Source organism: Otolemur garnettii, unplaced genomic scaffold (genome assembly GCF_000181295.1).
Source record: "Otolemur garnettii isolate 467f Iridium unplaced genomic scaffold, OtoGar3 scaffold00087, whole genome shotgun sequence".
NCBI lineage: Eukaryota > Metazoa > Chordata > Mammalia > Primates > Galagidae > Otolemur > Otolemur garnettii.
The window spans coordinates 2,744,197-2,768,485 of NW_003852482.1; the positions used below are offsets into that span (position 1 = coordinate 2,744,197).

Consider the following 24,289-nt stretch of genomic DNA (forward strand, 5'->3'; position numbering starts at 1 on the left):
CAGGGGCATGGGAGGAAAGCTCAGGTGACCTTTCGAGGTGTTAGCTTAACTTTCACCTCCACCCAACTTCTGAGTCTGTTCCTTAGGGAGCAGGCCCCAGGGTGTGTATGGCTGGGTGGCCCCTTTGCTTCAGGGGCAGGCTTGTAAAGTCTGGGGTCAGCTGGGGCTTTCCCAAGGGGCTTAAGCTGGCTCTCTGCCCCCTCTTCCCTGACTCAGCAGAAACAGAGGCCCAGAGTCCCAGACCTGGCCTGTCAGGGGCTGCCCAGCTGGCCCAGGCCCAGCCAGGCCGCTGCACCCTGCCAAGCTGGTGCTGAACATCTGCACAGTTCCCTCCGCCTCTCCTGCTGGCCCTGGCCATTCTGGCCGTCTGGTCAGCAGGCCACGGGCACCCCTGTCCCCTCCCTGGAGCCCTTGGCTGCAGCCTGTCTGGGTCTGCCTCAGTCCCTCCACTTACTCAGGCCTCTGCTCCTTAGCAGGAGCTTCCGAGGCTGATGACCCCTCCGGACCTCACCTTCCTGTGTAAGCTGGAGCCAGCTGCTAGCCTCCTCCCCCCGCCCCCACTCCCACCTCTTCTCAGGAGCGCTGGGGCTCAGCTCTGCCACTGCCAATCTCTCCTATGAACCCAGGCTTGCAGTGAGCTCCAGTGGCTCCGTCTGGACACCCAACATGTGGTCCCCAGCTCTGGGCCTGGGAAGGCCCGCCTTACTGCTTGCGGCTCCCGGGCTGCGGCCGGCAGCAGCCAGCAGGCAGCTGGGCCGGCCTGGCCGGGCTCCAGAGGCGCGGAGCGGGTTAAAGTGTGCGCCAGGCCGGCCTGCGGCGGGCGGGGGAGCGGCCTGGAGGGACGTGTGAGTTCCTCCCCGTCTGCCTGACAGCTATAAAGGCTGCCGCCGGCCCAGAGCCGCCACTGGGCTGCGCCCCTCCGGGAACCCCTCTCTTGGATGCTCTTTGAAGTGGGAGAGGGAGGCAGCGGAGGAGGGGACGGGGAGAGGCAGAGCCGGCGTCTGCACTCGGCGCCTCCTGTTCGGCGCACCTGGCCCGCCTGCCCTCCGCAGCTCTTGCCCCTTTCTCTACGAGGACAACCTGCTGACCCCAGGCCAGGTAGGCCACCACGTCCCTGTCTCCATCCTGCTCATATTGCAGCCTCCCAGGGAGTGAGATTTAGCCCACCCCAGGCCAGCTGACTGCACCCCACACACACCCTCGGGAGCTGTTACGTAAGAGCAGGGGCTCGGGGGAGGGGGCCCACTGCAGAGCAGGGTGCAGGGTGGGCCCTAGCACCCAGCCTCAGGCACCTGAAGCTCTGTTGCAAACCTTTTCTACCTCTGGTCCATGGTTGCTGCTTTTGGACCCCAGGGAGGATGGATCCCTAGAGCTGGGCCTGGCCCCAAGCCAGCCATGTCTGGGAGCCTTAATGAAAACCAAGTGTGAGGCCGGCTGGCACCTGTCTTTAGCCCACAGGCAGGGCTGGGAGCACCCATCAGCCAATGGAACTACGGGGGCTCCTCCTGGTGAGGATGGGGGTGCAGAGGGAGACCTGCAGAAGGGGACAGCCAGTGGGGCTGGGTGGGCAGGCAGTGGGGGTGGGGTCTCCAAGACTCTGGTTCCCAGCACTAGGGGTGCACTGCTGCATTGTCTAGTGTGAGGGTGCCTTGGCGTGGCTCCTGGAAATCTGCAGGTGCTTGTCCTGCAAGGAAACTCAAGTTGGATGAGGTTGCTGAGAGGAGGGAGGGGGCAGAGCTGGAACTGGCTTCAGGGCTGGGAGGGGAGAGGGGTGACCTCTATACCTTCTTCTGGGATTAGCCGATATGGGGATACATCCCTGAGCTTGCTGGTTGGTGGCCTTGCTGTGTGGCTTTGGACAAGTGGGCTTTCCTCTGAGCTCTAGGATTTGGGTATAGGCTTGGTGGTTTTTAAAATCCCTTCTCTAACCCACGGCAAGTGACACTCAGAACCTGAGACAAACACCAGACAGAGGCCACAAGAGATCCTTCCTTTCAAGAAGGCACAGTCTGCGCCCAGAAGGCTGGAAGCCCCCTTGGTTGAATTGGACTTGCCACTGGCAGGTGTTTTGATCCAGGGGTGCCAGCCCGGCTGGGGGGAGGGAGGGGGATGCTCCACAGAGCCTGGGCAACTGATAGTGGCTCCTCTTGCCCTCCATTCCACCTTCTCCCAGGAGGCAGCCCAGACCCCGGGCTCTGCCTCACTGGGGCTCTGCCTCACCAGTGCCAGCTCTTGCTGGATGCCGTGCCCTGAGGATGCTGCTTTGGGAGGGTGAGGCTGCAGCCTCCCCAGGGGCCCTGGATCCAGCCGGGGGGAGGGGTAGCTGAGGTGGGAGCCTTGGTACAGTCCACCCACATTCTTTGACCCCTCTGGCTGTCCCGTGCAGTTGGTGATGGAAGCTCCTCCTACCATTAGGCCACCAAGCAGGTAAAAACCCTAGGGTGCTCCGTCCGGGGCAATGGCCTCGATGCCCTGGCCAACAATGCCCTGCCCTTGTCATGGCAGCCGCTCCACAGGCCTGGCCCCCAGGACCTCAGCTGTCCCTAGTTCTTTCCACAGTTACTCTCTAGGAGCAGCCTCCCCAAACACCCTTGGGTTCCAGGCTTAGTGCGCACACCGCCTGTCTGCTTCGAGCCCCTAGCAGGCATCTCTAATCACTTGCCGAGCTGCCGCTACTGAGTCCGGCTGGTGGCTCTGACTCTCCCTGCAAGGCCTGCGGGCAGCTAAGACCACTGGACCCCAGACAAGCTCCAGTCCTCAGCCACTGGGTGGACACGAAGGGGACTTTCCTGAAGTGCATCTTGGTCTGCAGGAGGAGGTGGGCTTGGCCTGAGGGGTGACAGTGGCCTTGCTTCCTAGGATGGACAGCGGACAGCAGCATTCTCACTGGGCCTGGACCCTGCTGGCTGTGGTGACTGTGGCTGGGGGTGTTATGTCAACAGGGGCCACGGTGAGTCGGATGTGTATCTGGGCCCTCAGGAGCTGTGCTCACTCTCACATGGGCCTAGGACGCCCTGGCTCCCCAGAAATTGTTCTCAGAGCCAATCAGAGCAGCCCTGAATGGGGCTCTGGCCACCCTGGGGCCCTTGGAGACTTGTGAGATTGCAGAGGCTGGTGGAGCCTCCCCTCCAGCACAGGCCCTGAGCAAGGCCCACAGGGGTGGGCTTCATCCTGTGGAGCACGGGCTGGATCCCTGCATGTGCCTTGCTCCCGGGCTGTCCTGGATCTGAAGGTCAGAGAGGACCTGTACAAGAATTTCTGTCTGGGACCACCAGGAGATCTGAACCCAGGCTGCTAAGTGACCCTGCTGGGGGCCAGCCATGGTGCTGTGTCCTCCTATCCAGCTGGCAGCAATGCCCTCAGGCACAGAGTGGGGCAACCCTGCCCTGTTGGGCGCTCCAGCCTTCTAATGTTGTGGGGGCCTCTTGCCCAGGACAACAGCCCGACGTCCAACAGCCTGGAGGGGGGCACCGACGCCACCGCCTACTGGTGGGGGGAATGGACCAAGTGGACGGCGTGCTCCCGCAGCTGTGGGGGCGGGGTGATGTCCCAGGAGCGGCACTGCCTACAGCAGAGGTGGGACTCGAACGTGTGGCCCCAAGGGGCTGACATGAGGGTGGGGCAGTGGACAGAAGAGGTGGCCCAGCCTCAGCCTAGTGGCCTCTCACCCTCCCACTGGCATGTGCTGGGGACGTGACTTCTGATAGGTCCTTGGCACTGGTGTCCTGGGATCCTTGTGCTCTATGGCACCAGAGAAGCCCTTCCCCTCCATCTCTGAGGGGCCCGACGTGGGGCATGAATACGGGAAGAGTATGGGTGCAGCTAAGAGCCTTCGTTGTCAGGCCTGGGTTCAAATCTTGCCTCTGCTAATTCCTGGCTGTGTGACCCTAGGCAAGTCATTCAATCTCTCTGAGTATCAGTTTCCTCACCTCTGGCATAGAGAGCATATTGGAGTCCACCTCTTATCTCTGAGATATGTGTGTGGCTTGAGCACAGGCCTGGTTCACGGCAAATGTGGCTGTTAGTGTTACTGCCAATCCTGTGTGTTGGGGACAGAGGAGGAAAGGAGTAGCAGTGGCCGAGGGTGTCCCAAGGCGGGGTCAGGGCCATCACTCCCACCACAGCTCTTCTCAGAGCACTCTCCCCATAGGAGGAAATCCGTCCCAGGTGCCGGGAACAGGACCTGCACGGGCACCTCCAAGCGCTACCAGCTCTGCAGAGTGCAGGTAAGGTCGCCTGGCTGCACTGGGGCTGTGGCCCACCTGTCCTTCCTCAGATAGTTCTCTGGGGTCTTCCTGGCAGCCCCTGAGTCTCCTAGATGTTCATGGAGAGACGGGTGCAGGGTGGATGTCTTGTGGGAGAGAAGCACATGGGCCTGAGTTGAGACAGGGCCTGCTGCAGGCATTTACTGTAGTTCATGCCCACATGTGCGTGGCAGGTGCAGCGACAGATGGACTCACTTCTACTCGTGAAACTTCAAGGGCAGCCTTGAGGTCTGGGGTCCCTGGCTGTAGCTCCACTTTGCTCTCAACATTTATGCACCAGACACTCGCTGGGAGATTAGAGTCATCAGACTTCTCTGTTCCCATTCATAGATGGGTGGACCACGCTCAGTCCACACCTGAACACCTGTCTAGGGACCACAGGGCTGTGAGGCTGAGACTCCCCAAGCTGGGGTCTGGGCCCTCTGGGCCAGCTCACTCAGTTCACCTGGGCTGAGCTGAGCTATTGGAGTCTCCCTGTGTCTGTGTGGCTCTAGGGGCAGGTGCAGGCACCTATAGGGAATTAGGGGCTTGAAGGGAGGCAAGTGGCCCCAGCTTCTATGTTGGCATCACACAGTCAGGTCAGCTGCCCCTTTGGATGGTACAGCCAGGGCACGGGGGAAACTCATGAGCCGTGGAGTGAGACAGACCCAAGTTCAAGTTCTGGCCCCCACAGGCCTAAGCTAGGCCCTGGGTCAGGTCTCTCCTCAGCCCCGTGGGCTCCCAGGATTTTTATGAGGTCAGGTCCCACCCCTTCCTGATTCAGAGTGACTCCGAGTGTGTGTGCCGGGGGCTGTGGCCACTTCCTGCTCCACAAGGACAGAAATGCCTTTGTCGGGCCGAGTTCCTCCTGGGGCTCCCTGCCTGTCCTCTCCTTTCCCAGGAGTGTCCTCCGGATGGGAGGAGCTTCCGTGAGGAGCAGTGTGTCTCCTTCAACTCCCGCGTGTACAACGGGCGGACGCACCAGTGGAAGCCTCTGTACCCGGGTACCTACAGCCCTGGGGACCCCATACAGGGAGAAGAGTGTGTGTGGGGCATTCCTGGGGGCTCCTCCAATCCACGCAGGTGGTCAGGTGGGGTTCCTATGCTCAGGCCTATAGGTCCTTCCCCACCCCCACTCATGACCCATGACATCAGCCAGAAAGGTTACAGGCCCAAGGGCCCTGTAGGTCTGACCTCAAAGAGTGGTGGCAACCCTTTCACTTGCTGGCTCCTGGGCATAGGCAGGAACAGCCTAGTTGATCACAAATGGGGACTTGCCACACAATACCCCAGGGACCTGGGTGCCCAGTGTGGCCGTTCTTGCAGGGGTTGGGGAGAAACAGTTCAGGTGACAGTCTGAGGGTGTGGCTCCTCCCCTTCACCAGGTAGGACCAGGGGCTGCAGGGCCCAGGATCAGCCACCAGGGCCAGGGAGTTGGCTAGGCCCTGACCCTAAGTGTGTCTCAGGTGCTGCCCCTCCTCACAGAGGCAGAGGCTGCCCCTCATGGAGTCTAGGCTGAGCCAGGTGACCTGTGTCTTGGACCATTTCTGCCACTGAGACCCCAGGCAGATCCCTCCTCCTTTCCAGGTCTTAGTTTCCCTGTCCGGGCCACAGGGATTGTCTCAAAAGGAGGGAAAGGGGCAGTCCTTGAGTTCCCATTCCCTCCCCCCTGAGACCCGTCTTGCCTGCTGCTCGCCAGATGACTATGTCCACATCTCTAGCAAGCCGTGTGACCTGCACTGCACCACGGTAGATGGCCAGCGGCAGCTCATGGTCCCCGCCCGCGACGGCACGTCCTGCAAGCTCACTGACCTTCGAGGGGTTTGCGTGTCTGGAAAATGTGAGGTTGTTAAACATTGTAGCAAAAGTACCACTGGTCTCACTGCACTCACCGGTCCGAGGTGGTGGTGGTTCCGGGTCTGGCCGCAGCGCCCTCCCAGCTGCCCTCTCCTGCTTTCCTGCAGCCCATCGGCTGTGACGGGGTGCTCTTCTCCACCCACACGCTGGACAAGTGTGGCGTCTGCCAGGGTGATGGGAGCAGCTGCACCCATGTGACCGGCAACTACCGCAAGGCGGGCACCCAGCTAGGTGAGCACCCACGGCTCCTGGGAGCCAGGCCAGGCCGAGTGTCCCTCCAGGGCCTGGGTACTCAGCCCCAGCCTCCTGGTACTGCCCTTCTCCGGTCCCTGACTCTACGCCCAGGCCCGTGTGGGCTGACCTAAGGCTCTCAAGGCCTCTCTGGGTGGATGTGCTGCACCTACAGGTACCCGGATTGGGTATCATATTCAACCTTGGAGGCAGCCTGGAGGGAAGGGGGAAGGGAGAGACTGAGGCACGAGTCCCAGTCTCACAGCGAGGTAAGAGGTGGGTCTGGAGACTCAGCCTGGAGCTCCAGCCTTCCCTGGGCAGCACCCGACCCTTTTCAAAGCCCATGTCCAGCTCTGGCCCAGGCCTCATGGGGATGGGTTCTGCACATGTGGTGACATTTTGTCCCTTAATGCTCAGTGTGGAACTGGGTGCATTTCTGTGTCTCCAGAAATGCTTATGGGATTAAACTGGGTTATCACAACCTCCACAAGAGGGAAGTCTGGACAGCATGAAACCCATTCTACAGGTGGGGAAACCAAGGCCCAGAGTGGGAATAACCTGCTCAAGAACCCTCAATGAGGGTGGACCCATCCTATTATCTGGGGAGATGTCCTCTACCTCCCATGAGGGATCATCTGCCTGTCAGACCCTGGGGGGGTCCTGCAGGTTGGGGAGATGACCTGACCCCTATGAGGGATCATCTGGCTGTCAGACCCTGGTGGGCTCCTGCAGGCTGGGGAGATCCCCCTACTCTTGCAAGGGATCACTGGTGCTTATGTTGGCTCTCAGAAGTCCCAGCAGTGGGGCGCTGCGGGAAGGGAGGTGGCACAGGGCTGGGCAGCCAGCAGGGCTATTCGTGTCTGGCAGGCACAGTGGCTGAGGCCTTTTCTTGGGCGGCCTCCCTCAGGGATGGGCGAAGCAAATGCGCCTGGTTTCCTTCCCCTCCTTCCGCCTACCTACTTGTGTGGCCTTCTGTTGAACCCAGGGCCTTTTCAGGCAGCACGTGACTTTTAAAGAACCTACTACGTGCCAGGTGCTGTGGGTAAACTGAGGCTCAGTAGACAATTCTTTGCCTCTGTGGAACTTGCCCTGAGGCCAGGGGCTGACCCGGGAACAGTCCCACCTGACTGCAGGCACTTGGTGCCTCTGACTGAGCACAGCTGGCACGAGTTAACCCCTTAGTGCCTGGCAATGTCTCTACAAAGCAGGCACCAACATTGCCAAAATATGCAGAAACAGGCAGAGGGAGGTTAAGTGACTCATCTGAGGTCACACAGCCACCAGGGGCAGCAGGCTGCTGTGTCAGAACTCCTGCCCTGGCAGCATGTGTTGTTCAGCAGGGTGGGGGCCGTGTGTGCTCAGCCAACCCAGGAGTCTTGTGTAAACCTACATGCAAAGATGTTGCATTAAGAAAGGCATGGCTCCTCGGCCCTCACCTCTGTGCCTACTTCACCCGAGGGGCTTGGCATAGGGTTACTGCCGTGTCTCTTCCTAGTTAGTTGCCCAGGGACTCCATGCTGGTAGTTGGGAACTGTATGTTTGTATCATGGGAAGAGGCTGATGCCACCAGTCAGAGCTCTGTCTCCCCTTCCCCCACAGAGCTACTGTGAGACATTCACCAGGCGCTATGTGCAGGTTGGGGTGGGGCCTGGGAGGGTCGCAGGCAGGTGCCAGGGGCAGATGCACACAGGTTCTGCCCGGAGGGAACTGGTGAAATGAGCACCACCCCCCAGAAAACCTTTGCCTTCTGAGAGTTCCTTGCCCACTTTTTCTATCCTAGAGCTTATGAAAGCCTTCTTCCCATCAGCTCCCCACCCAGGTCCCTGCCCAGACCTTTGGCCCCTGTGTTGTTTTTCTGTGGCTTCCTCCCCACTGGGCCCGGCCCTGGTGACAGCCTCCGGGCTGCTGATGCACCTCAGCAGGGTGCAGGTGGCAGGTTCTCTTTGCACTGCGGTACTTTCCATCCATGCCTTTGAGTGTAGTGAGCCTTCAAAGTCAACACACAGGCGGGACAAGATGGGATTTAAAAACAATAACGATTGGTGGGATCATGTCTATGGTTTATCCTATGGGGGTACATGTGAGTCTTTCTAAATGTAGAATATAAATGTCTTAGCACAATAACTAAGAAAATGACATGAAGACTATGTTAACCAGTTGGATGAAAGTATTTCAAACTGTATATAGAAACAACGCACTGTACCTCAGGATAGTATTAATGTACACAGCTATGATTTAATAATAAAAATAAATAAATAAAAACAATAATGACAAAGCTCAGGTCCCAGCTGGGAGTACACAGGCTGCCAGGGCTCCAGCAATTGCCCAAGGTCTCCTGGGTGATGATTTGGAAGAGCAGGGCTGAAGTCTGTTGATATCAGCATATTCAAGGTTCCTGTGTGCTTTGGTGTCCCCTGGAGGGGCTGGGGCAGCACCAATGTGCCACCCATGGCCTTGGTAGGAAAGAGTGAGTCTGGGCGGGTGCCTGGCAGGGTGAGTCAGCCTCTGGGACAGATACCTGTGAGGGGCAGGCAAGCCCTCAGACAGTCGTCCTCTGCTCTGGAGGTGGGGAGCGCTGTCCAGGGCTGTCCACAATCTAGAGGCAGTGGTGTCAGCTGGCCTCACCCCTTCCCTGAGATGCTCCTCAGTTGAGGGCTTTGCTGCAGCCAGTGATGGTGGGAACTCTCACCACCCTCTGTTTGCCCCCAGGTTACTCTCTGGTGACCCATATCCCAGCTGGCGCCCGAGACATCCAGATTGTGGAGAGGAAGAAGTCAGCTGACGTGCTGGGTGGGTGAGCTGGGACTGGCGGCTGCGCACATAAGCTTTCAATCATGGGGCATCGTGGGGTGTCATGGGTGGTGGAAAAGGGGTGCTTGACCCTGGGTCCCCTCCTTCAGGACCGGGATGGCCAAGTGGTGTGGGCATGGCCCAGGAGCCTGCTGTGCAGACTTCACCTCCACACATGGGAGGACCTTGTTCTTAGAGCTGCTGGACAGGGCAGGGGGTTGTGACATCAGATGGTAGGTTCCCTGGTGTAAGAGGGAGCTGGGGTGTTGGCCCCTGCAGGGGAGGGAGCGAGTCTGAGGAAGTAACATAGGCAGGTAGTGCTGAGGGGAAATACCTGTCCATTCCAAGGTCATGAGCTACAGAGAAGCAAAGGTGGGTTACATGCACAGGTCTAGCTGGCAGGCGGTGTCCACTGGGAAGTTGAGTGGCAGGTGTGGGCCAGGTACCGGACTGGGTGGTGTCCTCTAACTAGGAGGACAGGCCGTTTCTTGGTGATAACTTTTGGAAGGGCTCTCTGTGGAGTTGCAGCATTGGCCTGGCAGTGTGCCCTATGTGCACCCCCACGAGGGGCTGGTGCTGACTTGTGGCCACTCTATGCTTGAATTTGCCCGGTGCAGGGCAGGGTGGGACCCAGGCTATATGAGGATACTGTTCTCAGGTATATTCCCAAACCCAACATTACCTGGGCTTGCTCTTCCCACCTGCCCCATCTCTCTGGGGCCTCAGGATCTCCAGTTGTGGGCCAGGGAGACAGACGTGCTGGATGGGGCAGCTTTGCTGAAGCCCCTCAGGCTAGAAGGCAGCCCCAGAATCTGCTGCCCCTGTCCAGAGCCCAGTGGCTAACCCTCAGTGTGGGTGCTGGGGGTCCAGGTGCCCCTGGCTCTGCAGGGCAGCAAGCTGCAGGCCTCAGGGTGTCCACTGCCTTGGGGGCTGCTCCCTGTCCGGAGCAGGCACGGCTGCCCCTCCACCCCCCGCCGGTCTGGCTGCTTTGTCACCGGCTCACTGGGTGAGTGCAGAGGCCAGGAAACTCCGGGCTTTCTGAGCTGGCTGCGAAGTTCTTGCTCTTCAGACAGACGTGTGGAAATACCAAGCACAGCCTCGGAGCCCTGGGGAAGCCGCAGGGAGGAAGGTCATTACTGTCAGGAAACGGGTTTTGGATGAGGGCCTGGGATCGGCCCTGGGCACATACCTGGAAGCTGTGCTAAACTAGCCGCCCAGCAGCTCCTTCTCACAGGGCTTGGACTGGAGTCTGCAGTATCTCTGAGCTCGTGGCACTCAGGATGTTCCCCACATACACGGCCTGCTTGTCGCCAGTCTGATGATAAATTAACTACCCACTCCTCTGTTCAAGTAGCATCAGGAACTTTGGAAGCTGAAGTCCTCTCCTCCCGTGGGCTGGTTCCTGGAATACCCTTTGGAAGACAGAGTGTCCCCGAGTACCTAGGCTGCCTCCTCCCATCTGTCCCCAGTCCTGCAGGATTTGCCTCTGGTCACACCCCACAAACCCAGAGGGGCACGGCCCTAGTAGTCACGCTGGCTCTGGGCAACTCTTCAGCAGATGGGGGCACTGGCACCAGGGCTTCTGGGGGTCTGTGGCACATTCCTCCCTGTCCTGAGCTTGCCTTAGGGCCAAGTCAGGCCCTGGGAGTGTCCAGGGCAGCTGAGAATGTGCCAGGCCACCCTCCTGTAGCCAGGTCCAGTGGTGTGGTCCTGCCAGCACGGGCAGCAGGATGTCTTTGGTCTGTTGAGAGAACAGGGTCAGCCAGCTCAGGGTGGGCCCCAGGAAGGCCTGCAGTGTCACTCAGTGTGGCACTTGGAAGAGGCAACCAGGACTGTGCTCATGTCCAGCTGGGGAAACCAGAGGTAGGGTCTTGACCAGGCCACGTGATGAGTCCATGCAGAGCTGGCTGTGCCACCCAGTCCCAGACCTGCCACACCTACCATCCGATGTGCACCTTTCACAGACTGCCGACTCTCCTGGTCCACATCAGGCCACTTGGTCAGTGACAAGTACCAGCTTGTCACTTTGAAGCCTCTAGCCCCTTCAAAGGCAGCTGGCAGGAAGGACCCAGTGGGTCCTCAGACAGCTCTGTGCAGCCGTCCAGACAAGCTCCAGGTGTTCATTTTGGGCTGAGAGCAAAGTGCACTTGCTTGTCCTCCGCAGTCACTGCCTGGGACCACGATCTGGTTGCAGGTAGATGCGTGTGCCTCACTGAGGTGGGGGCTCCTGTCTTTAGGGTATTTGGGGCAAGATGACAGAGGGCCGGGCTGGCTGTAGATGTGGTATGGTGCTGAGGTCTGGTGCTGGTGTCTCCCCCAAGCCTGCCTGGCCTGTGTGACAGGCAGCTTTGCCCTTTCAGCTCTGGCAGACGAAGCTGGCTACTACTTCTTCAATGGCAACTACAAGGTGGACAGCCCCAAGGACTTTAACATTGCAGGCACCGTGGTCAAGTACCGGCGGCCCATGGATGTCTATGAGACTGGAATCGAGTACATAGTGGCACAGGGGCCCACCACGCAGGGCCTGAATGTCATGGTGAGTATAGGGGGTGGGGGACATGCAGGGCCTGGACGTCGTGGTACATGTGGGGGGGCGTGGGGGACACTGAGGGCCTGGATGTTGTGGTGCGTGTGGGAGGTGGGAGATACTCAGGTCCTGGACGTCATGGTGCTCTGGGAGGTGGGGGATACTCAGGTCTTGGATGTCATGGTGCCTGTAGGGGGTTGGGGACACTCAGGGCCTGAATGTCATGGTGCGTGTAGGGGGTTGGGGACACTCAGGGCCTGGACGTCGGGATGTGTGTGTGTGGGGGTGGGGAACACGCAGGGTCTGGACGTCATGGTGCATGTGCTGCAGCTGTGGGGGCAGCGGATCTGTGGGTGTTGCGTCCCAGATCTGGCCACAGGTTGGCACTTTTGGGCAGGTGACCCCATCCCATGGCCTGCTGCCCCATTTGGCAGCCGAGCTTCTCTGGGTTGGGGCTTGCTCTTTCAACGGCTCATCCCTTTGTCACTCATCCTTTCACTCAGTCTGCCGTCTCTCATCTACCAATCTGTCCACCTACCCACTTGGCTGCCCACTCTGTCCTGATCCTCAGCATGGTCATTGTTTGCCTAGCCAGCCATACCACCCTGAGCCCCTGGGGGCTGCAGAGGCCCTGGGTGGCCATTTCCTGCTTGTCTGGGACCTCCCCGGAGAGCTCAGGAAGCCAGGACAGGCCTGCCCCCACCCCTTGCATTTAGGAGTTTACCCTGGTAGTTTCATGCCCCCGTGGACACTGTGATGCTTATGCCAGGTCCTCAGTCCTTATTATCCCAACACTGCCTCCCGGGGTGCTCAGGAGCTCTGGGGTAGAGCTTGGACTGAGCAGTCGGCAGGAGAGAGTCTGGGCCTGCTGTGTCCTGCTGGCCATGAGCTCTCCCAGGGTGGCTGATGCCCAGAACCCAGAGAACCTAGATGACTTGTCACTCAAGTCAGGTGATGTCAGGGTGGGCAGTTCTGCTGCTTGTGGGGGTCCACTGGCCCCGCCCCTGTGGTGGGTGAGGGGTATAGCAGGGCCAGAGCCCTTCCCCCAAACAATTTTGATTTCCAAATCCCACCATGGTGGGTGTGCTACCTCACTTTGGAAACTTGGGCAGAGAGTTGAATGACTTGCACTGTCCTGGAGTCGTTGGTAGCATGATTGGGTCTACATGATAGCTGCCCTGCTGGGAGGACGCTGACTAGGGGAACACCAGGTGTAGGTGCCTTCTCCTGGCTAGAAGAGCTGTGTTGGGAATTAGACCCCCAGATGCAGAGTCTCAGGTGAGCTGGTATGAGGAGGGCTCTGAGGGCCAGGGTCTGTGTCCTCCTGGGTGTAACTGCTCCTTGGGGCAGCACCCTGGGAAGGGCAGCTCCCTGAGCCCAAGGGACACACCTGGGGCCAGGCATAGTGGTAGGCTAACAGCAGGCCTCCCATGACGCTCACTGAAGGTGGGAGCAGGTGTACTCACTGTGCTCTGCAGCTCCCTACAGCATCCCGGCTGCTTTTTCCCCGGGGAGTCTGCACAGAAAGGCCATAGGGTGGCTGCAGTCGGCCAGGGGTGGGGACACGATCACCCCTCCTTCTGCCAGTCCCAGGTCCATTTAGCCTCAGCTAATGTCTCAGTGGGTCTCAGTGGCTCACCTGGTGAGGTGACCGTGGCCTCTGTGCCCTTTGCAGTCCGAGGCTGCTGTCCTGGTGCAGTTGCCATCATACTGGTCAGGGGTGCTAGAAGTGCCTTGAGGATCTGCAGGGCACCAGGCCCATTCCTTACCCCTGGGGTCAAGCAGCATCTGCTATCTTCTTCACTGGGGAAGGGCCACTCCTTTCTTTGCCACTGGTCTCTCGGCACCAGGGAGCTTAACATTTTGCAAAGTGGTCTCTGTGTTTTTGCCCCAGGCGCCGGAGCTGCAGGGATGGGGAGTGCAGAGCCCCTAGGCGGCACTGCTTCCTTCTCTGCTTCCCAGACCCACATAGTCTATCTACAGGCACGGCCTCTGTGTGGGCAGTTGACTTCTGTGTGCCGCCCAGCACCTCCTCGTGGGGTGCCGCCTCCACACCAGCCCCATGACCTCTCCCTGTTGCTCCATCAGGCTGGCAGTTTCTGGGTGGCCAGCGTATAATGGGCCTGGGGGTCCCATGGCCACGGGCCCACTGGGCACCTCCTTTGCTGTAAATTGGTCCCTTTGTCTAGTTCCATGTCATGTGTTTCAGGGGACCGAACGCTCCGTGGGATGTGGGACATCAGGGCTGGCTGAGCTCCTGAGAGTGGGAAGGGCAACCTCACATGTCCAGCAAAGTCCCCCATTTCCCCTGTCAGGAGGGAAGGGGCCTGATGCAATCAACTTCCTCACAGTGCTGAGTGCTGTCTGGAGGATGGTGCTGGGTTGCCGGCTTCGGGTCCCTGGCAGGCTGGGCTTTTGGTATTGAGTGTGAGGCTGCACTGTGGGCCCATGAGTAGTTTCCCTCCCTGCTGCCATGGCTATTCCATTCACGCACCCATTGTACGAAGTGGGGTGACCAAGGCCAGGGGCTGGCCTGTGCCAACTGGCAAAGCCACTGTGTCTCTTACTTGGCTATCTGGTGCCACAGTGTGACGGATGCTCCCGGATGCCCATTAACAAGTGGTGAGCAGAGCATAGCACTTCCTGCCTTCCCCCCAGTCCCTGACAGCGCCTCCCAGAGACCCACCTGCCCAGTAGTCCACTCTGTCCATGCGGGCTCCCGGCAGCCAGGCCAGGCCAGGTGCCACTGGCCTTGGTTCAGTATGTGCTCTCGTGGGTCACTCTGCTTCCCATGCCAACTGGGGGGTTACATCGCTGGTGCTGCCTGAAGCCCTAGGAAACATTCCTTCATTGCAATCTTTGGAGGTCATCTCCAAGTGGGGCTTCAGTGACACAGACCCCATTTCTAGCCTGAGCCCCTGTGCCTGGCCAACCCATCTCTGAGTCCAGATGGTCACTTCATTCTCACTTCTTCATAAGGGCACCTGGTTGTGTGTGGAGAGGAGCAAGCAGGGGAAACGTGGATGGTGTGAGTCTGGTCACTGTGTGTGCAGGCTTCCTGTGCTTCTGTCTCCGACTGCCTAGTTCTGGGGTGATGCTTCCATCTTGTGCTGGGTGACAGCTTTGCCCTCCCTGCCATGAGGCTTTGACAGAGCTCACTCAGCTCACCAGATGTCCTGCAGTTGTGTTCCCTCCCTGCAGGGCCTGGTGGCCCGAGGAAGCCTTTTCCGATGCTGGGCGCTTACCTGTCACGCAGCCCAGTGACCTGGCCTGTGGCAGGGCCTCTGTCGCTTGGGGCCCCACTCAGAGTGGGCAGCTTCTCATGTTACGTGTTACCCAGTACCTGGATCGTACTGATAATCCCAGTGCAGACTATGCTGTCTCCAGAATGCCCTGTGGTGGAGGGTCTGAGGAGCCGGGTTCTCTGCTATCCTCTCAAGGGCATGTCTTGGCAGGCCCTAGACATTTTCCCTGATGTGGGGCACTGAGTCTTCGCTGGGTGGCAGGTTTTGCAGGGTTGGCTCCCTGACCCAGTACCACGTCTCACTGTTAAGCTTGCTGTGCTCAGGGTGGTCCTGGCCTGCATTGTCCCTGGGAGTGGGAGAATTGTCGTCGGCTTGGGTCAAAGCCCCCGGCATATGCTGTTGTCACCCATCCCATGAACATGAACACTGCCTGCCCTTCCTCCTGAGAGTGAGGGACAAGAACATATTTTCCAGGTCAGCGGCCACACAGAACCATCCTAAGGCCTTGCTGACGTGCTCTAGAAGAGGTACCGGGCCCATGGCAAAGCTGCGATGGGCCCCTGCAGGGGCGAGGGTGCAAGACTCACCCACACTCTGCCAGCAGATCTGGGGTTGGTCTTGCTGTTGTAGGTGCCAAACAAATGCATTAAATGTGGGGTCTGATGGGACCGCTCTGCATGCTCTAGGCAGGCCCTCATTTTCTCCATGGTTCTAAGAGCTAACCCAGTGGCATGTTGGCACCTGCTTCCAAAGTCCACGCAGACATGTCAAACCCTTTATCATGAGGCTGTTCCCAAGGGCTCCTGTGGGCTGGCCTTGTGTCCTGTGGGCATGTAGTTCCTTCTCCCTGAGGATGTTCTGCTTGGCTGAGAATGTGACTAAACCCAACCTATTGGTCTGGTGGACAGAAGGTGGTCAAGGGGGGAGGCCCCAGATAAACTAGATAACCCAGAGGATTGAGGGGAGTCTGAGATTCCAAATTTTTCAAGTATTTTGACTTAGATCCCCACACCCCCATCTCAGGGTCAGGGTCCCTCCTGCGCATGGCAGACTCAGAAACCAACCCTTGCTCTCTGCCCTCTGGCCCATGGTGCATGGCAGGGCAGTGAGCGGCCCTCCTAACCCTCAGCCTTCAGTGCTTCTCTAGGGCCTGGGATTCCACAGGCCCTCATGATATTTTAACCTTGACCCTGTCCCCAGCCAACTCTCAAACCTGTGAGCTGTTTCCCCCAATATTGCATTCTCCCCCCCACTGTCACCTCCCAGTTCTTCACTGGTGACCTTTTCACTGCCTTCGGGTCTCTGTGCCCTGTGGTGGCGGTTCTGCTCCTCCAGAAACCCAATCTGGAGCTCTTCCTGAGACGCCAGTGGTTCTTGGTTGGAATCTCCAGAGAAAGACCAAAGACTTTTCCAGGGGGTGCCCACAGGAGCCCATGGTGGCCAACCACAGGCAGCTCTGGCACTGGGTGACCCTTCAGGCTGTCCTGAGTGGAGGCAGGGCCTGGGCCTTTGCACTCCCACCATGGCCTGTACAGGGGATGGGGGCTCTGGGTCAGAGGGTGGTAGGAGTGGGACACTCTTATCCCTCGGGATTGCTGGCACATGGTGACAATCAAATGCAGCTTGGTTTTCGTGGGCTTCATTCCTCAGACGGCGCTCCCTCTGAGCAACGTGTCCTGTATGGAGGGTGCCAGGGTGGGCCGCTCCCTCTGCCCCAGTGTGGCACTGCTCGGGGGGGCTTAGCTGTGAGCCAGTAGGTCAAAGGGGCTGGCGGGGAGGGGCTGGGTGATGGGGAGAGGCTGGGGTCTCATGCCTCCCCCTCCCACACTTACTCTATCCTTGCCATGCCTCCCCCTTCCCCCTACCACGCCTTCCCCTTCCCAGGTGTGGAACCAGAATGGCAGGAGCCCCTCCATCACCTTCGAGTACACACTGCTGCAGCCGCCGCATGCCCACCACGTCCAGCCCATCTACTACAGCTTCCCTGAGCCCAGCTCTGACAGCGCCGAGAGCCAGGAGCTGGATGGGGCCGGGCCCCTGGGCTTTGTCCCACACAATGGCTCACTCTACAGCCAGGCCTCTGCAGAGCAGCTGGGCCTGGACAACCGGCTGTTCAGCCACCCAGGCCTGGAGGTGGAGCTGGGCCTGAGCAAGGGCCAGGAGACCAACGAGGTGTGCGAGCAGGCTGGCGGAGGGGCCTGCGAGGTGCCACCCGGGGGCAAGGGCTTCCGAGGTAACCGGGAGGAGGGGCCCTGGGGAAGGGGTCTTTGGGCCCTTTTCAAGTCTGCAGAGAAGGCTAAAAGAGGTGCCAGGTTCTTGCAGATTCACTCAGACTGGGCAGGCACAGGGCAGAGGTACAGGGGTAGGGGCGGGGGATATGACCTTCTTTACATGCCTTCTCTGAAGTAGATGTGATTGTCCCACTTCACAGATGGGGAGACTGAGGCTAAAAGGGCAGGAGTGACTCGACCAAGTCACGAAGTCCCCCAGGGAGGAGCTAGGAGCCAGGCCCAGCATGGTCTGAGCCCATGGCTTGCTTGGCACAGCCCCGAGGCTCGACCTCCTCTCTGTGTCCTATGTGTCCATTCATCTGAGAAGGATGCCAATCACTGGGTTTAGGGCCTACCCCAAATCTGTGATGATTTCATCTCAAGATTCTTAACTAATTACAGCTATAAGGGCCCTATTTCTAAATAAGATCTATTTTGTGTAAATTTATGGAGAATAAGGGTAATTTTGTCACACAGAGTGTGTATGTAGTGGTGAAGTCAGGGCTCTTGGGGTGTCCATCACCCAAACACATGCCCACTCCTCACCACCACCCCCCCACGTCTGAGTCTCCATTGCTCTATCCTACCTCTATGTACACACTAAGAGAGGCCCGTTCCAGGGTTCCCACTGCAGGTGGTGACCATTCTCCTCCATGAGGCACTGTCTAGGCCTCCTTTTGAGGATCTTGGCCAAACTGTGTCCTTTAATTGGGCAGAAACCTGCCTTCTGGGGCTCCTGGTTTAGCTGCTCATCTCCAACCTGACTGTTGCAGGTCCCCTCCCCAGAGCAGCCACAGCTCTGGGGTGCAAGGGCCTTGAGTTGAGCTCCCTGCCTCCCTCTGCAGACCACAACACCACCGGGCCTGCTCTCTCAGGGGATGAGGATGACCGAGAAGCCAATGCCCAGCTTGCCTCCCAGGAGATCCTGTCAGCCAATGCCATCTCCTACCAGCTCCCGGATGCCGGCTCTGACTCCAAGGAGCTTGCCCTCAATGAGACAGGGAACAGCATCTTTGCTCAGGGCGCCCCGCAGAGCTCCCTGGCCGAGCGCCTCCACATCAGTCATGTGGAGCACGAGGAAGCTGGAACCTTCCTGCTCAATGGGTCCTACCTGGAGCTGAGCAGTGACAGGGTCACCAACACCTCCTCCGAGAGCCCAGTCCCCAGCATCAGTGCCAGCCTCCCCACCTCTGGGAACAGGACTCACAAGGCCAGGTAGGAGGCCCCTGGGGGCCCCTGTGGGGTGGGCTGGGCTGAGGCCTGGTGGCAGTAAGGCTGCCCCCACAGGGTCTGGCTGGAAGGACTGGGGCCTGGAGATGAGGGAGGGAGGGAGGGCCACTCCTTTTCTGGGGCCCTCCCACCCTCCTTGGGGACCCGAGCATAAGGTCAGAGGTTGGGCCCATGGGTCACAGGCTGGGTCTGAGCATGTGTAGCTGCTGGTGGGGGCTAGAAGTTGACAGCACCGAGCTCCCCTCAGGAGCCAGGGCTGGGGCTCAGCAGCCTGTGTGTGCAAACATGTGATCGTTACTGCCACCTTAGTGGGAGCTCAGAGAGGCTAAGCAAGGTGCTTGAGGTCATGGAACCCAAGCATCTGGGGCCTCTGGGCTCTAAGTCTAGAGGCCTCTGCACACATGGTGATCAGGCCAGAGGCTGTGTGCAGGCAGTCTCCAGATAGCGTGTGGGTCAGCACCAGCCCCACCAGAGTTAGCAAGAAGATGGAGAGGGGCTGGGGGCTCCTCACCCAGAGGCCAGACTTCCAGAGCCAAAGCCACAGCCAGGACACCTGGGCAGCCACAGCCAGGATACCTGGGCAGTCACAGCCAGGACACCTGGGCAGCCACAGCCAGGGACACCTGAGCAGTCACAGCCAGACAGACCTGGGCAGTCACAGCCAGGACACCTGGGCAGTCACAGCCAGGACATCTGGGCAGCCACAGCCAGGACACCTGGGCAGTCACAGCCAGGATACCTGGGCAGTCACAGCCAGGACACCTGGGCAGCCATAGCCAGGACATCTGGGCAGCCACAGCCGAGGACACCTGGGCAGTCACAGCCAGGACACCTGGGCAGTCATAGCCAGGGAGACCTGGGCAGTCATGGCTGGGGACATCTGGGAAGTCACAGCTAAGCCTGGAGGGGCCTGAGATCAGGAGCCTCCTTTGGTCAGTAGCCTGGAGGAGGGTGGCCCCAGACCTACTGTGTCCCCACTGGAGGACAGTCCCTGGTGACAAGCCCCTGGACAGAGTGGTCACATTGTAGGCACGCTCTTCTCCCCAGACATTTGCACAGCCAGGAGCCCCTCTGTAGTCAGGCCGAGTGTGTCCCATCACCACTGGAGTGGGTGAGAACTGGGGCCCTGGGCCCATTGGTGCTCACTTTGTTTTCTGAGCATCCCTTGAACCCTACTGCCTTCAGATCCAAGCAGGACTTGAACCCCAGCCAGGATGGGGGTGCCACAGTGGCCTTCTTGGAACTTGGGGGACTGAAAGTTTTGGGGTTTACTCTGGAGGTGATGTAGCTGGGTCACCTATCACCCATTTCCAGGGGGTGAGAGCAGCAGGGTGGCCTCCCTGGTGAGCCAGGAGCCACAGGGTACTGCCCCTTTTCTCAGACTGCTGCCTGACATCTCTGCCTGATACCTGGGCTGTGGGCTCGGAGATATATCCGGGGCACTGCTGATGTGCTCTGGGTGGAATTCTTTGCAGATATGGAGGGAGCAGGGCCCCAGAGCATCCTCAGGCACCCCCCTATCCACAGGGTACCCTAGGCTGTCTGGTCACTGTCCAGCAGCCTCAAAGCCTCCAGGGCAGGAGCCTCTGGCTGGTGTATGGGACTCAGTAATGTGGCTGGCAGGAAGGGGCAGGCTTTGCATGGGGGTGCAGGACCTGAGTCTGAGCAGGGTTCACAGGCCAAGGGTGGGAGGGCAGAGGCAGCCAGCACGTGCCTGTGTGATGCTGGCATCACTCAGCTGAGTCTGGCTTTGGCATCTTCAGTGTGGGCCATGCACGGCCTCACCTTGTGTGCCGCACATGGGAAGGACTCTGTGGGCAGCAGGTGGTGATGACAAATTGAGCCTCCCAAAGTGGGGGGAGGAATTCTCCGGGATGCATGGCCCAGGTGGCAAGGGTCAGCTACCAGGATCTTACCAGGGCTCATCAGGGTGCTCCAGGCATGGGAGATGCTGGCAGCTGGCCCACTGTGTGAGAGGGACGTGTCTCTGCCCTCCTCTGGGCCTCAGTCTCTCATCTCTCGGTGAAAGGGCTGTAGGGGCGCCCTTAGCCCGTCAGCTCCAATATGAACAATCCCCAGGCTAGGGTCACGGCACAAGCTTTCAGATCCTTAAGCCACGTCATAAAATCTGTCTGCCCCACTGCCCTCAGCCCCCTGGGGATGGATTGGATTTCCAGGGCCTGTCCAGAAGTGCAGGAATTAACAAAAGAGGCTGTCAGCACTCAGCCTGGCCCGGCCAGGTGAGGTGTGGCCAGGCCGGGTGGCTGTCAAAGGATGCTGCCGCAGCACCAAGATGGCTGGAGAGATAAAGGGCAGAGGGGACTGCCAGGCCGAAATAGCCACGTCTGGGGGAGTCGTCCAAACACAGGAAGTCGTGTCTGCTCAGAGAGAAGGCAGCCCAGAAAGGAAAGGCTATTTTCATCTTCCCAGAAAAACTTCAAATAATCAAGGGAGGGGCCCTGTCACCAGCCCCAGACTTCGGGAACAAGCGTCTGAGACATAGGAGACCCAGTGTCCTTCTCTAAAGCCTGGGGGTGGGGGAAGAGCAGAAAAGGGCACTTGTGGTTCATTTATAAACAAACACGGTCACTTCAGAGCTTCTCTTGCCAGGGGATGGTGTAAGCCTACGTCTGGTGGGGCCGCTGGGCAGGGGACTCCAGGGCAGTGACAGGCGATCTGGGGCATCACAGAGACTTCACGGCCTCCTGGAGCCAAATCTAGCACTTCCAACTATCATGGCTGAGAGGGGCGGCAGGCATCCTCCTTCCAGACGGGGGCGAAGGAAGGGTTGGCGGTTCAGTGGTTTCCTGGGTGCCTCTTCCAAGCAGGGAGCTGCCAGGCATTGCGTCGTTGTGCCAAGGCGTGCGGGGCCCTGTTCAAGAGTCGCGTGTGCCGTACCATGGCACAGAGTGCTGCGTGGGCAGCCCCTCCACAAATACCTTTGGTGCCTGAAATCCAGAGGGTTATTTTGAAGCGGGCGGCTCTCTCTTGAGTCAGGAGTGAGTCACACGCCTGCTGGCTCTGGCGTGTAATTAGATAAAGATGGCGGGCTTCTCTGTGGGTGGGTGGAGGGCCACGGACTGGATCTTTTCATCTCTTTTGTTCTTGGGGAGAATTTAAAGCCATGCAAAGCAGGGTGGGGACCTAAATGGCACAGTTCAGTGTTTTCTGAATCAAGTGTCAGAGACTGGTTTTCCAGGCTCTTCTTCTGAAAGGATCTATCCTCCCCGAGCCAGGTGTGTTGGGTGGATCTTGCTACGCAGCTCTCTAGATTTCTGCAGACCCTTGCTCTGAGATGACAGGGTCTTGGGACACCCACCCATTTAAAAAGATTCCTTTTATTTTTAAATAGGAGAGAGAAGGACCTTTCCCTTCCCCCTGAAACCTGGGAAAGGGTTGGAAGCCACCAGGGGAGGGAGGCCCAGCTAGAGAACAATGAACATGCCACTGGTTCAATGTCCATCCCTGAAGTTCTACCGGGGTTGGAATCCTCTGGGAGGGATGAGCCGGGCCAGGCAAACCCTAAGAGCAACTTCTGTCCATTTGTCTGGCAAATTGTAAACTCCAGGTTCATTCCAAACTGTCTCTATCACAGAATTAACCAGAAAGCCTTTCAGGATATAACACTCCATGACACCCTAAGCCTGACCACCAAGGTGACAGAAGGTCCTAAGGGAAGGACTTAGGATCGGCCCTGAGAAGCATGTTAGCTCGAGGCTGTCGTTAGCCAGTCCCTCTGGCCCAAAGCCAAGTGCAGTTGGGCAGCACAGCCTACCACAGTGTCCAGTTCAAAAGTGAAGGCCAGGCCTAAGGGCCTGCTGTCAGCTGGGCCAGCTCGTGTCCCCCTGCTCTGGGTCTGGGGATTGGAGCAGATGCCTGGATTATGGGGCCGCCCACTGTCTGCCTTCCTCCTTCCTTGCTGAGTCCCAAACACCCACACGTAGGCTGCGAGGCTGGGCCCAGGCACACCTACTGGTTCAGAGAAGCAAACAGCCCTAACAATAGTTGGCTTTGGCTGCCTGAGCTCCGGCCAAGAATCATAGCTGGTGACTGGCCAGGACCCAGCACGCACCCCCCGCCCCCCCAAGCAGGGCTGTGCAGCCCGGCAGACCTGAGCCGCCACGTGCGTCTGGCCCCTCCCCGTCTGCAGCTGAGCGTTTGTGCGATAGTCAGAGGCTGAATGGCTCATGTCTCCCTGTCTCCCGCTCAGCCTGAATCCTGGCTGAGGGAGGCAGCAGGCCTTCATAGGGACTGGGGGCGGGGCAGGACCCAGTGGCTGAGGTGGGACAGTAATGGTGCCCGGGAGAGTGCAGGAGCCATCATGATCCCTCAGTGCTCCTCCCCACCCCCAGGGAGCTCCAGCAGCCTCAGTGCAGTTATTGGGATGGAAAATCGCTGAGGCCAACGTCTGCATGTCCCTGACGTGCCGCCTTGGGTGCCTCACCCCACTCTGATTCAGCTGGCGGGCAGGGATCTTCTGGGCGCAGGCTGGGCATGCGGGGAGAACACACCCCGGAGACCCTGGCAAATGCTGAGGTTTCTCATTACCTTCTCTGATTGGTGGTTTCTAGGACCAGGCCCAAGGCACGAAAGCAAGGCGTGAGTCCTGCAGACATGTACCGGTGGAAGCTCTCATCTCAAGAGCCCTGCAGTGCCACCTGCACCACAGGTATTGGGGCACCGGGGACCAGTGGGCAGCGGCTGCTCTGAGCCTAGTGCCACAGCGGGTTAGGGCTGTGCCCACTAGCTAGTAGCCCCAAATCAGGGGGCTTGTCTAGTGGCTTGGCGACCAAGGAGGTGGTGTAACATAGTGAGAGTTAGGGGTCCAGATGTCCTCTTGTGGTGCATAGACCATGGCCATGCCCAGACCACCCACAGGAACCCCTCATTTATGCCGTCCATGTTACCTCTCGTCAGGGCAAACATTCCGAGTTTAAGTGAGAAACCCTGGCGGTGAGGACTTTTCTTTTGTTTACAGCAAACACAGGCAAAGAGAAATATACCCTTGTGACCTCTGAATGACCAAGGGAATTGGTCAAATTCTGGGACCTGATCATCAGGGGAGGAGCTGGGGGGACAGAGAACCACCCCATGGTAGTGCCTGGACAGACAGACACCCCAGCAGGGTTGGGCTGGGATTTGTGGCCACGTCTGTCAGGGTATGTGGCCGCTGCACACCGAGATGCTGCTGTAGCTCCAGGGCAGGGCTGCACCTGCTGCCACTTCAGTCCTGTCCCCTGGGGCTGCTGTGAGCTTCGATGTCAGCCCCGGACCAGGACGCAGAGCTGGTGGTAGTGGAGAGGATGTAGGGAGAGCCTAGGTGCTGGCTCCATACCTGGGGCTTCATGTTTGGGTGCACTCCACATCTGGCTGTCCTCAAAATGTGTGATGCTCTTGCCACTCACACTGGCCATGGCTCTGGATAGCCAGGCAGTCTCTGGCCAGTGAAGGCTGGGCAGGGGGCAGTCAGGGCTGACAATATCCCATATGGCCCTGGGTGGCATCTCAGGGGATGGGCTTTTGACAGGGGTAAGATAGAGGTGCCCCCTGCAGCTCTGATCCTTGTGCCCTGCTCATGCTGCCCTGCCTCTCTTGGGCTGGAGAAGGGGCTCTGGGCACCTGCAGCTCTGATCCTTGTGCCCTGCTCATGCTGCCCTGCCTCTCTTGGGCTGGAGAAGGGGCTCCTCCTGCAGTGACGTGAGCCCCCAAGCAGGTGCAGGGCACGGACGTGTCTAGCCTGCCCACACCTGGCCTTCTGGAGGAAAGGGCCAAGCTGATGGGCTGGGGGGTGAGCTCTGTTTGCACAGCCTGGGTGGGCAGAGAGAGGAGGAGAAAGACACGAACAGAGTGAGAGAGAGAAAGACAGAGACAGAGAGACACACACACATACGGGGG

General features: G+C 59.1%; 1 protein-coding gene across 2 annotated transcripts in view; it reads left to right on the forward strand.

Annotated features, from left to right (window-relative positions):
* Positions 1-925: 925 nt before the first annotated feature.
* Positions 926-24,289, forward strand: part of ADAMTSL2 (ADAMTS like 2) — a 35,219-nt gene continuing 11,855 nt past the window's right edge. Inside the window, exons 1-12 of one of the 2 annotated variants that reach the window (XM_012808221.2) lie at positions 926-1,098; positions 2,860-2,950; positions 3,434-3,576; positions 4,151-4,226; positions 5,146-5,248; positions 5,944-6,089; positions 6,209-6,332; positions 9,042-9,122; positions 11,483-11,658; positions 16,779-17,127; positions 18,010-18,379; positions 22,966-23,063. In XM_012808221.2, the coding sequence (XP_012663675.1) occupies positions 2,861-2,950; positions 3,434-3,576; positions 4,151-4,226; positions 5,146-5,248; positions 5,944-6,089; positions 6,209-6,332; positions 9,042-9,122; positions 11,483-11,658; positions 16,779-17,127; positions 18,010-18,379; positions 22,966-23,063 (1,756 nt within the window). In that variant the 5' untranslated portion in view covers positions 926-1,098; position 2,860. Of the gene's footprint in view, positions 1,099-2,859; positions 2,951-3,433; positions 3,577-4,150; positions 4,227-5,145; positions 5,249-5,943; positions 6,090-6,208; positions 6,333-9,041; positions 9,123-11,482; positions 11,659-16,778; positions 17,128-18,009; positions 18,380-22,965; positions 23,064-24,289 lie in introns of those variants that run through there. The other variant, XM_023516107.1, reaches the window with a different exon arrangement.